Genomic DNA, 16,591 nt, shown 5'->3' with positions numbered 1-16,591 from the left:
AGTTTGGCAACAGAGTGCACATTACACAGCAAATGTTACGTCTATGCAATCAATCACATACTTCACATGAATGAAATTTCTTTTTTATTCAATTATTTTATTTAAGGGCTGATGGAGCATCCATACTTCATCTCATACATTTCAACCAACAAATAATCTAAAATTTTTGTCTATTTTTGAAGAATTGCTAGAATCTCTCTTGCACTTTGTTCACCAGGTATATTTGCGAGGTAGTGTTTAAAATAGCTTTGTCTGATTTAAGTTCCTACTATAATTATAGAATACAGATTTTCTAAAGATTACAGTTTCTTTTCTATGTCATACATCAAACCCTGGTATTTCGTTATATGTCCAACCATTGTTCCCAGGACTTGCTGCAACATTTAATATTCAACATTTTACAGATGATGTGGATCTGGTATTTCGTTATATTTTTTGTCACTGTTTATTCAAATATTAACTTCTAAATTTGATTCTTTTTCCTTCTTGTCTCATTTTATTATGTAAGCTTCAATTGCTCCGTTTTTTAAGTAAATGTACCTGTAGCAATCGTAGTCATAGTCGATGGTGTATATGTCCAACTGTTGTTCCCAGGACTTGCTGCAGCATTCAATATTCAACATTTTACAGATAATGTGGATATATTTACACAATCCATTGTATTTCATTGTGTAGTAGCCATCCTTTAGCAAATGTCAAATGGCTAAAACTAACTTCTCTGTTGCACAAACTAAACTTGTCATGCTGAGATCATATTAGAAGCATTGGGAATAAAACTTTAATCGTGAGCAGTCATTATAATTTTCCTGATAATAGCGGCGCTTTCCTCTTTTAAGCCAGTCTATAAAAACTTCCATATTTATAACGTCCTGGGTGAATAAATCCAGAAAATATTTGTAATGCTATTGTTTGGCTCATTTGTCCAATTTTCTGTAACGAAACTTCTGGAGTATTTTAAAAGACTCGTTTTGGTGATTTCCGTAGCAGACTTGTTTTCTGATTCTTTCATATTTGCATAACGGTCTTGTGCAAAATAGTTGTCCGACTATGTGATAGAGGTTGTCCTACTGGTTCTTGCTTCGTGATGCTGGTATACAATGAGGTATGGATTTCATAAGATCAGATATTGATGCAATAAATATGACTTCTGTCCAAAGGAACCACGTACTTCACAAGTATGTGGTTCGTCTCTTTTGTTTTGATTTTTATCACTGTTTTTCCTGGGGATGGGGCATTCTATGGGATGCAAAACATTTTTTCATTAGTTTAATTACTCCACCCAGGAAATCTTTTTAAGATTCTACACGTCCCTTTTAGTTCTATTATCTGTATTTTTTGGCACTTGGTTCACCAGGTATATGCGCCAGATAGTTTTTGAAATTATTTTTCATTAGCCATGTTGACTAGTATGATTGATACATTCTAAAGATTCCAGTTTCTTTTCATGTCCTACACACATCCTTGGTATTTTGTTATTTTCCCTCTATGGTCTGTTAAGTCCAGCTTAATTAAATATACTTTCTTCCAGTCGGGTTGCTACTTTCTCCCTTTTGTCGCATATAACTATGTCAGTCTCCCGTATGTGTTTTGATATGACGTAACAAATGTGACTTCCATGCAAAAGAACCACATACTTCACAAGAATGTGTTTTCATATGACTCAAAAAACTTGACTTCCATGCAGAAGAATATCCACATACGTCACAAGAATGTGGTTTCTCTCTATTTTTTCATTTTTCTTATCATTTTGTTTAAGCCAGGGATGGGGCATCCTACCAGATGCCAAACATACACCTGCTATTTTAGACACTCCAACCGAGAGATCTTTTTAAGATTCTAACCGTCCCTTTAAGTGCAATTGTTTGAATCTCCTTTGCACTTGGTTTACCTGGTATATTTGTCTCCAGTATGTATTCGAATGTGTTGCAACATACTTTGTTTCTGTGTAAAAGAAGAGCCACATACTTCACAAGAATATGGTTTCTCACTTTTTTTTCATTTTTCTTAAACTTTTTCTTCTAGGGGATGGGACATCCAACCAGATGTCTGACATTTACCCCTATTTTAGTGAGTCCAACCAAGAGATCTTTTCAGGATTCTAGCCGTCCCTTTCAGTGCAATCGTTTGTATTTCACTTGCACTTGGTTCACCGGGTATGCTTGCTATGTACTTTTTAAAGTTTTTTTTTTTCATAAGCCCAGTTGCTCCTATGATGACTGGTATAATTGAAACGTCTTTTAATTTCCAATTTCGTTTCATATCATACATAAGTCCTTGATACTTTGTTATCTTTTCCCTCTCAACTCTGTTAAGCCCTGTATCATTGGGTACACTAACCTCTATTACGGTCGCTTTTTTGTTTGCTCTGTCCCAAATCACTATATCTGGTTTAACAGCTGCGTTTTCAAGATATGTAGCAGTAGGGATTATGTAGTCATAGTGAATAGTGTAGTTGTAATTCCCAACTGTTCGTTCGGGTATATGTTCCCAGGAGTTTTTACTACACTGAATGTTGAGTTTCTTACATATCTTCCAGTGAAGGTATTTGCAAACTCCATTATGGCGATCTGTATAATAACCGTCTCCAAGTAGGACTTTGCAACCAGAAATCAGGTGGCCCACACTCTCAACCTCAGTGCTACAGAACCTGCATTTATTATTGTTGCTTAGACCACACATCTTTTTGAAGGCGTTTGTCATGAGGCCCTGGTCTTGTGCAGCCAATATCAACCTCTCTTGGTCGTAATGGAGGGATCCTCTTTTGAGCCAGTCCAGGGAACCATCCCTATCAATATATTCTTGGGATAGTTCAGTCGGTAGGTATTTTGCCGGTTTATGGTTGGTCCATTCTTCTGTTTTAACACTATGGAACTGGCTAGTGTATTTTTTCCGACTTTTCTGGGCTATGTCAGTGGCAGGCTTGTTTGGGTTCTCAGTATCATTTGTAAGGCAATCTTTTCCAAAATGAGTGTTCGCATATGTATTACCATATTTTGTTTCAGTGTAAATGCAGAGCCACATACCTTACAACAATATGGTTTTTCTCCTGTATGTGTTCGCATATGATGCAGCATAGGTTGTTTCCTTGGAAAAGAAGAGCCACATATTTCACAAGAATATGGTTTCTCTCTATTTTTTCATTTTTCTTATCATTTTGTTTAAGCCAGGGATGGGGCATCCTACCAGATGCCAAACATACACCTGCTATTTTAGACACTCCAACCGAGAGATCTTTGTAAGATTCTAACCGTCCCTTTAAGTGCAATTGTTTGAATCTCCTTTGCACTTGGTTTACCTGGTATATTTGTAAGATAGTTTGTAAAATTCTTTTTCATAAGTCCGGTTGCTCCTATAATTAATGGAATGATAGAGATCTTCTTAAGGTTCCAGTTTCTTTTCATGTCATACATAAGACCCTGGTATTTAGTAATCTTTTCCCTCTCAGCTCTGTTTAACCCAGCATCATTCGGGACACTAACTTCCACCAAGGTCGCTTCCTTCTCCTTCTTGTCCCATATTACAATGTCGGGTTTTATAGCTCCGTTTTCTAGGTATGTGGCTGTAGGGATTGCATAGTCATAGTGGATGGTATATGACTTGTTTCCGACTGTTCTTTCGGGTATATGTTCCCATGACTTCTTACTGCATTCGATATTTAACTTATTGCAGATCGTCCAGTGGAGATATTTGCATACTTCATTGTGTCGCATTGTATAGTAGCCGTCCCCTAGCAGAACCTTACAGCTAGAAATCAGGTGGCTCACACACTCTGTTTCTCTCCTGTATGTTTTTTCATATGATTCAACAAATGTGACTTCTGTACAAAAGAGGAGCCGCATACTTCACAAGAATATGGTTTCTCTCCTGTATGTTTTCTCATATGAGTCAATAAATTTGACTTCACTGCAAAAGAGGAACCGCATACTCCACAAGAATGTGGTTTCTCTCCTGTATGTGTTTTCATATGATTTAACAAATGTGACTTCTGTGCAAAAGAAGAACAACATACTTCACAAGAATGTGGTTTCTCTCCCGTATGTGTTGTCATATGATTGAACAAATGTGATTTCAGTGCAAAAGAAGAACCACATATTTTACAAGAATGTGGTTTCTCTCCTGTATGTGTTCTCATATGAATCAATAAACTTGACTTCGATGCAAAAGAAGAACCACATATTTCACAAGAATGTGGTTTCTCTCCTGTATGTGTTTTCATATGATTTAACAAATGTGACTTCTGTGCAAAAGAAGAAAAACATACTTCACAAGAATGTGGTTTCTCTCCCGTATGTGTTCTCATATGAATCAAGAAACTTGACCTCCATGCAAAAGAAGAACCACATTCTTCACAAGAATGAGGTTTCTCTCCCGTATGTGTTTTCATATGATCCAACAAAGTTGACTTCTGTGCAAAAGAAAACCCACATACGTCACAAGAATGTGGTTTCTCTCCTGTATGTGTTTTCATATGATTCAATAAACTTGACTTCCATGCAAAAGAAGAATTACATACTTCACAAGAATGTGGTTTCTCTCCCGTATGTGTTTTCATATGCCTAAACAAATGTGACTTTCGTGCAAATGAATAACCACATACTTCACAAGAATGAGGTTTGTCTCCCATGATTGCTCGCATCTAATTCCACAAAAAATATATGCAATGGACAATATGATGAGATATGCTAGCAAATTTTTACTTTAGAAATTTTATCCGAAGAAATTATATTGTTATAAACTTATTTAAGTCACCAATAATGTAAGGTCCTTCTTCATTTATGTATTCCTTTTCAGTGTTGCAAATTCTGAAAATATAAAATAAATTTTAAAAAAATATCGTTAATTTAGTTAAATTGAAGTTATTATGTTAATTTTTATGAATATAAATTTATTATTAATTGAATTCAAAATAAAATGACTATAGTTTTAATTAATACTGGTTCGTTAACAAAATTATTTCTTCTACTTTCAAATATTTAACAAAAATCTTTTTACATACATTCATTGTAGAGATGAGGATTGATTATCCATATTATTTTTGATTCTTCAGAATACTGTTCTCATCTTTGGTGTTATTTTCACAAGGTTTTTATGTTACCTCTGATCTTATTCTGGTGTATTTTGTAGAACTTGGCCATTTTTCTCTTGAACACAGAAATCTATACAGAATTCTAATGTTCGTTTGTTTGTTTAACCATTATCGACCGTCTTTGGGTCATTTAATGCTGTCTATAAGGTTTGAATTGTTTTAATACTTTCAGAGTCGATTTTCTCTGTGTATATTTGGATAATGTTTCGGAATAGTGTATTTGATGGCATTTATACATTATGGTAAAGGTTTACTATTTTTAAGAAATTTAGAATAGTTTTAGGGTTTTCTTTTTCAAAGAGTTATTTTAAGTTTGTGGCCTTGTAGCAGTGTTGACAGGTTTTTGTGAGATCATAGCAGTTAGGTAAAAGGTTTGTATAAGGTTTGTGACACAGTATACTTAGCATGGTTTACTGGGATTTAGTAGTTTTTTTAGTATAGGTATAATTTGGAAGAGTTTGTTGTTTTGGCAATTGTTCCAGTCCTTGCTTAAAACACAAGAGCTTGATACTCTCATGTAGTAAACAAATGGTTCCATTCAAAAGTCCTCCATAATTTAAAATTCTATTTTCAACTCACAGAGGAATTAAACTTCAACATTCAGGAGTAACTTACAACTGAATTTATTTAATACGTGTTAGTGTTTTGGTAATTGTTCAAGTCCGCTTAAAACACATGAGAAAGATACTATCATGTACTAAACAAAACGTTTTGGAAGGAACAGCTGTGTCTTATATTTATATTTGGCCTTATATATATATATTGGCCTTATATATATATATTGGCCTTATATATATATATTTTGTAATTTCTTTTTTTCCACTTACAATTGAATTTATTTAGTACATGAGAGTAGCATGCTGTGTGTTTTTTAGCAATGACTGATTAAACGTTGTACATAATTTGAAACTATATTTTCAATATCACTGAGGATTTAAACTTCAACGTTCAGGAGTATATAACTTACAATTGAATTTTACTACAATTTATCACTATTTATTACTCCATATTATATGCATGTGCTGTTTTTCTAAAGCCAGCTTCGTCTTCACTGTTCTTCTCCATCTATAAGTTTTACTTTATCATATAAAGGTAGATGGTTTCCTTTTTCCATCCATATATATTCCTCCATAACTCATTTTCATATCCTTCAACATATTACAGCTTTTCAATGTTTTTTTTTTAAATTTTACTGTTAGTGAATGACATGGCTTATATTTGCATAAATTTCTACATTTACATGGAATCTCTTTGTCGTGATTTTTTCATAAGTGGCTTAACATGCACAGCATGTTCTGGAGAGTCAAACCACTCTTGAATACTATCCTGACGTTTTATAGATTAGAGATTCTTTTAATATTTTCTAATAACTCCTTCATGTATAGTGTACAAACTGTTATCCACATAACATGACAACATTCATGAGCGATTTTGTTATATGTATTGTTATTAGTACATATTGCTTTTGTTCAGTGTTGTAGGAAACAGATTGTAACTTTCTTTACATAATATACATTGTGAGAATTGAAGTTTTGATACTGGTTACATATTTAAAGATATTATATATTATTATTGTTGTGTTATAAGAGTCTTTTAATGATGTTAATCCTATGTGGCATTACATGACTTTGAAAGTAAAAGTGACAAGAGTTTAATTCCTTTGTGTTGCATGCTGAAGGTGCGCACACGCATGACAGCTGGTAGAAAATGCACTGAACAATGGGGTCAGGTTATCAGAATTGGTATTGTCACTGATTAAAGATCAATTTTTTGACATGTGCAGTTGAGTTGTATTGTAATCTTGTTCTTTGGTCAGTAGCTATTGTTATAATAGAGCAGGTATTTTTACATTTTTTGCAGGGACTGAAATCAGAATTGAAAAAGGCAGTAGGGTCAGTAATAAGACTTTTACTTTTCCCATCAAGCAGTGTTATTTTTTGCAAGAAGCCTATCCAAGGAAACGGGGTTGCACTGTTTATGCGATGTTCGTCGAATGAAACAAAGGAAAAACCAATGCACATAGTCGGTAACATTGTTTTATCATTTGGATTATTTAGACTATTGTTCTCATCTTAATTGTTATTTTTACAATGTTTGCGCAATAAATAACACTCAAGATGAGAACAGTAGTCTTAAGAATCTAAATAATACAAAGCATTTCTCATTTAAAAAATATAGAACTGTAATATTGTAATTTGTTTAAGAATCATAATTATTTTTTAATTCAGTCAAAACTATTTGTAAGGTTCGTTGTTTTGGTCAATGTCTGGAACCTTTCCAAACCTCCCCTAAACCCTTTAGAATGACGACTTTTGTAACTTTCAGTAGTAAGATCGATAAGAGAAAAATATTGTCGTTGCTATAGTAATAATAATAATAATAATAATAATAATAATCAGACCAATAATAGGAAAACAGTGATGCTGGCATTAGATAATCTTTTACTTTTCCCGTCAAGCAGTATTATATTTCCAATGTTTGCACAATAAATAACACTCAAAATGGGAACAGTAGTCTTAATAATCTAAATACTACAAAGAATCATTCCTTATCTAAAAAATTCAGAATCGTAATATTGTAATTTGTTTAAGAATCATGATTATTTTTATAATTAAGTAAAAGCTATTTGTAAGGTTTGTTGTTTTGGTCAATGTATAAATCTTTCCCCTCCCCCCAAAAAACGTTTTACAATGGCGACTTTTATAAGTTTTTGAGGGTGCTGTAAACGAACATATACTTTAAAAATCGTGCAGAGAAATAGTTTTCATATAAAAAAAATACTTTTGCAAAAAGTGACGGATCACATTGAAATATAAATTAAACGTAAATTGAGCACCCACTTTATTGCCACCTAGGGAGGGGTCATTTTTTGACTTTTTTGGGGGGAGGCAAAAGTATTTTTTGTTTCTTTTCTAATTTTCTCTTTCCAAAAATAAAGGATAATCTCCTTTTCGAACTGTCAACAACCATTGTAAAAAAGAACATGTGAGGGTTGTATGTCCATTCAGTCTAAAGTAGCTGAGCAGATGCCTGGTTCCCACCAGTTTTGGCAAATAGCAAACAGAATCCCGAACAGAAGCATGTGCTCTATCCCAACTAACATCAATGGACCTGAGGTAATCTCGTCAGCATCAGACAAAGCCAAACACTTTGCCAAGAACTTTGCAGCTATTTCTACCCTTTGCGACCAAGACCACCAACCCCCAATATTTCCTCCTGTATCAGAAAACACGCTATGTGATATACAAATATTTGATTTCAGTAAAGCAACCGACCCTTACGGTATTCCAATTATAGTACTCAAAAAACTTTAACCAGAACTAGCGCCCATACTTACAAGACTGTTTAAACGTTGTCTTAAGGAGAATTGCTTCCCAACATCCTGGAAAACCTCATCAGTATACCCTGTATTTAAGGATTCAGGTGATCCTTCACCCCACCTTTCAGTACAGGCCAATAAGTCACATGCGTCATGAGTAAGTTGCTGGAATCTGTGTTAAATAGAGACGTAATCAACCATCTCAGCAAAAAAAACCCTTCTTAATGACACGCAATATGGTTTCCATTCTGCTAGATCTACAGCAGATGTGCTTACAGTTATATCTCATAAGATTAACGAATCTCTCGACGGAGGCTACCTTTCTAGGGCAATTGCTCTTGACATATCAAAGGCCTTTGATAAGATATGGAATAAAGGATTACTTCACAAGATCTCCAGCTATGGTATAGCTGGAAATGTCTTCTCAATTATTAAGTCATTTCTCTCTGATAGGTTCATAAGAATAGTAGTTGATTGGCCGAAATCAGAAGCTCACAGTATTAATGCTGAAATCCATCAGAGGTCCATCCTGGGCCCAACTCTCTTCCTGATCTACATTAATGATCTTCCAAATCACATCCTTACATCATTCATAGACATTTATGCTGATGACACTACTATCTATGGTAGCACATAAAAGACCGTAAATGACTAAGCTTTCTCCGATTCTCTCCTCTGATCTTGAGCACCTGGTACAATGCGGAAAGAGGTGGCCGGTTACTTTTAATGCATCTAAACCCAAGCTTTTATCTTTACATCATCAACACTCTGATCCATATCTGGCATCAATTGAAATGAATGCCTCTCGTCTTAGGGAGGCCTCATGTTCTGACAAGCTTCTAGGCTTGATCTGAAATGAAACACATACATCAAATATGTTGCAAAGGCTGCTGGAAAACGCTGGGATCCTTCTATCGATCTGGTAGATATCTACCTGCTGATGCAATTCTCTAGCTATATAAGAGTCAGCTACGTCCAAAGAGGGAGTACTTGTGCCACATCTGGGTAGAAGCTGCTAGAAAGAACTTATCCTGCTTTGATAGAGTTCAAAATAGACTTTGTAGCATCGTAGTAGATGTCCTTTTCTTTTCCCTGCAACCTCTTTCTCACAGAAGAGATGTTGCAAGTTTGTCTCTGCTTTATCGTTATTTTCATGGCAACTGCTCGACTGAGCTTCAATCTATTGTTCCAATCACCAAACTTTCACAAGAAAAACTCGTCTAGCTGAAAACACTATCAATAATCCGCCACTTTTTATCTGTTCCTAAACCTAAATTCCATGAACGAAGCTTCTTTCTTAGAACTACACGCCTGTTGAACTGTCTTCTGTTTGCCTGCTTTTTTAGCTACTACAATATGGTTGTCTTCAAGTCCAATTTAAACAAGTTTTTGATTAGCCGTTCCAATTGTTAACAAATTTACCGAATTTCCATTACTAACATTACTATACTGTCAAATTGACTACTATACACTCTTTAACCTTTATGCTCGAGTGGTCTTTGGGCCTTGATGCCTACAAAAAATTTACAGATATCTGTCATTCCTTATGTCATCAGTGGTGACCATTTTTTATGTGCAAGTGCGCATATATGCCACAAACAAGTAGTTTTCCATATATTATGCAATGTAATCCCTTATGTGATCGGTGGTGATCAATTCTGTATGTGCAAGTGCATACTTAATTGGCCTCCACTGATGACAAATAATTACATACTTTAATACTCAGATACCTAATTGTTTTCAGCAAATTTAAATGTGATATTCGTTTTCAGCATACCCAAAAACCTATCGAAGTTGTAATGTTAAAGATGATTGTTAAAGTGGAAATAAATAACAATTTACCAAAATGGCTTTCAGACAGTCAAAGAAAACAAATAAAAAAATTATCACCTTGTGGCCAGAAAGTGGGTGCTTATTTTACATTAAATTTATATTGAAAACTGATCCCCACTTTTTGAAAAAGTAATTTCCTTGTATCATGAAAAATCATTCTTTGCGTCACTTTTGAAGTATATATTCGTTCTTAGCACACCTGAAAAACTATAAAATAATTTGCTGAAAAAAAAATGAAAAAACAAGACATTTTTTTACTTTAAACTTGTGAAGCAGTTAATATCATTTGAAATTTATAAAATTATTTTGTCTTTGGTAAACAATAAAGAAGTTGTTTTTTACGTTTAAATTTATTGAAAACAAGAAACTGTCGACAGTGAAAAAATTTCAACAATAAATCATTTTCATTAGGATTATTGGCTTAGTAAATGTAGTTATCTCCCTTACATTTTTAACGTATTCTGCAAATGCGCAAAAATCAATGCTAAATTCATGTAGTAATACTTACATTTTTGTTTTATAATCTAACTTTATCTGCTTTTATAAAGGAAACAATTTTTCAAATGTGATTGACTTTACAAGCTCAACTTAACATTCAAGATGACGAACGGAAGAACAAGTTTGCAGAAAACAAAATTAAAGAGAAAAAAAAAGTTATTGCGAAATAGAGCCGATCTATTTGGTGAATATCACGGATAAAATTAGTATTATTTTATTTAACATTTTAATATTTACATGACAGAGAACAGATTACAAGTTTCATCTTTATTAATTTTCTAATTCGTTGCATGTGCAATTTAATGGCGGAAACTGATAGGGTAACATAGTTTAGAAAACCGTCGTATACTTTTTTTAAAATTTCTAATTATGTCTTGATTTGGGTTTAAAGATTAAAGTCTAAAGTTAATCTCTATATTGGAAAAAATCATACGTCAAAGAAGTTTATAATGAAAAATGTTTTCACGTCGGTTTCAAAGATAATTAGTAATAATTGATATTTTAAAGTGTATTATCTATTTTCATATTAAGTTAAATGAAATGATAATTAGTAAAATAAAGTCTTAAGATATTGAATTAAAAAAAAGATAGTTTTATTAGCCTCTCCCCCAAAAGTGAGAGTTTAGTAACAGATCTTGCCTTGCACAATAAAAACAAGAGACAACACGTCACGCATAAGTCCTACAGCAGCCAAAAAAATGTAAGAAAATCCATTTCATTTTAGACCTAGCGGGGGGGGGGGGACTCTGTCTTTAACCAGTTATTAAATATTCTTAAAAATGAGATTTTAATTTGTCCATATATGATTATAGAGTCGTGATGTCAAAAGCAATAAAAAACGTATTTGGGTGTCATCAGCTAGAAGCGAAACCAAAAGCAAAACTGTAACACTCAAAGCTGGTGACGTTACCACTGTACAAATATAACACGCATATGAACTTATTAAAAATAAACTAAGATGAATGTACAAAATGTATAACGATTTTTTAAAAATTCTGACCCTATAGAACTCAGGAAAGTGGTGCCAATTTGTAAAAATTGACCGTGGAGTCATTAACTTCTATGTGTGTGACTGTGTTCATCCATTCATAATCGGGATCTATCAATTTTTAGGGTTAGGGTTAGGGTTAGGGAATTTCTTGAAGTCAAAAGTAGTAGAGTATCACTAATTCATAAATCAAAATCATTGTATTAAAATGAAATGACATTTATTTATGTGTTTGAAATATTAATTCAAATTGTTCCAATGTAAATGTTTTCTTGTAACGAGTGTTTATAATGCAGGCTTAGTTAAATGAGGATCTCGTGAGATTAGCATGAAGTTTATAATTACTGATTTTTATGAAGAGAGTGGCACACGTGGGTTAAAATGAATGTGAATATTTTATGAGAGAAAAACGTTCATTAAACCATGTAAACAAATTTTCGTGATAATTTTTATCATTAAAACCCGATTAAATATTTTTTCAATATATTTTGTGAAAATATTTAATGAATACTGCTTATCGTTATATTTCTGAAATATTAAAAGTATTTTTAATTTTTTAATTAACATCTACAACGTTTTATTTTTTATATAAAAAAGCAAACATATATTCATGAGTTTTTTTTAATTTAAAAAGACAATAATTTACGATTTTAGTCACCATATCGGTGTCACTGAACACATAAATCCATAAAAATAAAATGGAGTTTTTAAAGAAAAGGAAATAATACAATCCACTCAATAATTGATATTTTAACGTGTATTATCCATTTTCATATTAAGTTAAATGAAATGATAATTAGTAAAATAAAGTCTTAAGATATTGAATTAAAAAAAAGATAGTTTAATTAGCCTCTCCCCCAAAAGTGAGAGTTTAGTAACAGATCTAGCTTTGCACAATAAAAACAAGAGACAACGCATCACGCATAAGTCCTAGGAGCAGAAAAATGTAAGAAAATCCATTTTATTTTAGACCTAGCGGGGGGTGGGACGCTTGTCTTTCATCAGTCACTATCTTCTATGTGTGTGACTCTGTGTTCACCCATTCATAATCGGGATCTATCAATTTTTAGGGTTAGGGTTAGGGAATTTCTTGAAGTCAAAAGTAGTAACTTTTATACCTCGAAATCACTATATTAAGATAAAATGTCATTTATTTACGTGTTAGAAATATTAATTCAAATCGTTCCAACATAAATGTATTCTTTTAACGAGTGTTCATTACGCAGGCTTAGTTAAATGAGGATCTAATGAGAATAGCATGAAGTTTAAGATTACTGATTTTTATGAACAGAATGTCACACGTAAGTTGAAATGAATGTGAATATTTTCTGAGATAAAAACGGTCATTAAACCATTTAAGCAAAAGTTTGTGATAATTTTTATCATTAAAATCACATTAAATATTTTTTAATATTTTTTGTGAAAATATTGAATGAATACTGCTTATCGTAATGTTCATGAAATATTAAAAGTAGTTTTAATTATTAACATCTACAATTTTTTTTATTTTTATATTAAAAAAAGCAAACAGAAATTCATTCGTTATTTTTAATAAAAAAAAACAATAATTTGCGATTTTAGTCATCATATCGGTGTCATGTATCCATAAAAATAAAACTGAGTTTTTAAAGAAAAGGAAATAATAAAATCCATTCAATAATTGATATTTTAAAGTTTATTATCTATTTTCATATTAAGTTAAATGAAATGACAAAAAAAAATAAATAATAAACCACGATAAAATATTTTCATATTAAGTTAAATGAAATAACAAAAAAAAAAATAATAAACCACAATAAAATATTTTCATATTAAGTTAAATGAAATAACAAAAAAAAAAAAAAATAATAAACCACGATAAAATATTTTCATATTAAGTTAAATGAAATGACAAAAAAAAAATAAATAATAAACCACGATAAAATATTTTCATATTAAGTTAAATGAAATGACAAAAAAAATAAATAATAAACCACAATAAAATATTTTCATATTAAGTTAAATGAAATAACAAAAAAAATAAATAATAAACCACGATAAAATATTTTCATATTAAGTTAAATGAAATGACAAAAAAAATAAATAATAAACCACGATAAAATATTTTCATATTAAGTTAAATGAAATAACAAAAAAAAATAAATAATAAACCACGATAAAATATTTTCATATTAAGTTAAATGAAATGACAAAAAAAAATAAATAATAAACCACAATAAAATATTTTCATATTAAGTTAAATGAAATAACAAAAAAAAATAAATAATAAACCACGATAAAATATTTTCATATTAAGTTAAATGAAATAACAAAAAAAAAAAAAAATAATAAACCACGATAAAATATTTTCATATTAAGTTAAATGAAATGACAAAAAAAATAAATAATAAACCACAATAAAATATTTTCATATTAAGTTAAATGAAATAACAAAAAAAAAAAATAATAAACCACGATAAAATATTTTCATATTAAGTTAAATGAAATAACAAAAAAAATAAATAATAAACCACGATAAAATATTTTCATATTAAGTTAAATGAAATAACAAAAAAAAAAAAAAAATAATAAATCACGATAAAATATTTTCATATTAAGTTAAATGAAATGACAAAAAATAAATAAATAATAAACCACGATAAAATATTTTCATATTAAGTTAAATGAAATGACAAAAAAAAAAAAAATAATAAACCACGATAAAATATTTTCATGTTAAGTTAAATGAAATGACAAAAAAAATAAATAATAAACCACGATAAAATATTTTAATATTAAGTTAAATGAAATGACAAAATAAATAAATAATAAACCACGATAAAATATTTTCATATTAAGTTAAATGAAATGACAAAAAAATAAATAAATAATAAACCACGATAAAATATTTTCATATTAAGTTAAATGAAATGACAAAAAAAAAAAAATAATAAACCACGATAAAATATTTTCATATTAAGTTAAATGAAATGACAAAAAAAAAAAAAATAATAAACCACGATAAAATATTTTCATATTAAGTTAAATGAAATGACAAAAAAATAAATAAATAAACCACGATAATATATTTAGTTTAAAATTCAAATAACGATTTACTAAACGACGTTTTATTTACTGGATATTTTTCGGCATTCACCGGAAGTTATTATCTCCCCTAGTAAGTTCGATTTGTTTCTATTTTATCCTTTTAATTAACGTATATTGAAAAAAAAACTGAAAAAAAAAAAACTTTGTTGAAAATACAAAGAGAAAAGATAAGAAGCGAAAAGTTATAAAAGGCTGAATGGGTAGTCGTATGCGTAAGGAAATAACACAACTAAATGTGGGTAAAGGGGAGGATTGTACAAATAGCTTCCAACCCTGTTATATAAAAAAATGTGGATGTATATATAGTAAACAGAAGTTTGTTTATATTTCCGTGATTATTGAAAATGTAATTCTGTGATTAAAATTTAATTAAAAATTAACCATGTTGTTATAAATAATAAAAAAAGAGAAATAATGAAAGATGAAGTTTTAAAATTATCAAATGTGTTTTATTTTATAATTTAAAAATAAAAACAAAATGTTAGTTTTGTTCTCGAAAAGAAATAATGAAAGATGAAGTTAAATACTGAATTCTTGTTGTAACGCATCCAAGAACAATAGAAAATGTAAAATCAAACCAAAATCTTATTTGTATTGATCAATGTTTTAAATTTTAAATTACAAAATAAAAATTTTAAATTATAAAATGAAAAATGTAAAGTTATAAAATAAAACACGTTTAATCATTTTAAAACTTCATCTTTCATTTCTTTTTTTATTTGTTAAGCAACGTATTATTTGTATTGCTTAATGTTTTAAATTTTTAATTATACAATAAAATGTTTTAATTATACAATAAAATTTTTTAATTATACAATAAAAATTTTAAATTATAAAATAAAACACGTTTAATCCTTTTATTTGTTGAACAATATGGTTAAAATTATACGTAAACAAATTTTTTGATATAAACCGATGACGCCCCAAAGTGTCCCTTTTTATTAATAATTTGTACAACTAAACGGCAAATCTGCCGGTAAAGGAAATAAACAAAGTTCATAATTAAGATGAAAAAATAGTTAAAAAAACTAACATTAAAATTATTAAAAAAGTGTCTTTAAGAAGGAGATTATAATGTTTCTTACCGGAGATGACTTAAAACGGCGAAGGACAACAGAAAATAAAAGACAGAGACATGTGGGTTAGAAAGGCTGCTGACTACAATTAGGGGACAAAACACCGGTCAATCTGCCGGTGTCGAGTCTATAAGAAAAATGTCCGGACAAGGGAGATAACTGTTAAAGGGAGATAATGCATGCAAAATAGACAACGATTTTAAAAAGAAAACAGCATTTATAATTGTTGTAATTTGTTTGTATTTAAAAAAAGATGTTTTTTTTTTAATTGAAAAGACGGTTTAAAAGTTAATCTTGGAATTTAACTCTGCTGTTTTGTTAAGTAAACTAATTTTAATTTATTCGATTTCGAAATTATTTTTTTCACTTAAAAATTTCGTGTATTTATATATGTGTGTGTGTGTGTGTGTGTGTGTGTGTGTGTGTGTGTGTGTGTGTGTGTGTATAAATATGTGTTATCTTCTATATATTGTGGGCGAGAAAATGCGGGTTTGTATTACTGTACACATAGATTCGAAAAAGTTGTCAAAAAACAAATATATAACAAATAAATGTTATCAAAGGCAAGATAAGTTACTTTTCTACCTAACTGGATATATTTTTTGTGTTTTTATTCAATGTAACATATTTATTCAGCTCAAAAAACATACAGTGTTTACCGATGTATTGGAACATTCAAGATGACGTCTCACACCCTCTTAAAC

At 30.4% G+C, this 16,591-nt stretch overlaps 1 protein-coding gene across 1 annotated transcript; it reads right to left on the bottom strand.

Moving 5' to 3' along the window:
- Nucleotides 1-1,969: 1,969 nt before the first annotated feature.
- Nucleotides 1,970-15,992, bottom strand: LOC145270898 (uncharacterized). The gene is made up of 2 exons (XM_080126449.1): nucleotides 15,897-15,992; nucleotides 1,970-4,802 (listed from the first exon to the last, which is right to left on the bottom strand). Exon 2 carries the CDS (start codon nucleotides 3,019-3,021, stop codon nucleotides 2,065-2,067), a length of 957 nt encoding a protein of 318 aa, XP_079982575.1. The 5' UTR covers nucleotides 3,022-4,802; nucleotides 15,897-15,992; the 3' UTR covers nucleotides 1,970-2,064.
- Between the last annotated feature and the right edge of the window lie 599 nt (nucleotides 15,993-16,591).

This window comes from Euprymna scolopes, chromosome 46 (genome assembly GCF_053919585.1).
Source record: "Euprymna scolopes isolate OS-2025 chromosome 46, ASM5391958v1, whole genome shotgun sequence".
Lineage (NCBI taxonomy): Eukaryota > Metazoa > Mollusca > Cephalopoda > Sepiida > Sepiolidae > Euprymna > Euprymna scolopes.
Note: the sequence above shows the minus strand (reverse complement) of the source record. Positions and strands in the feature narration are given on the sequence as shown.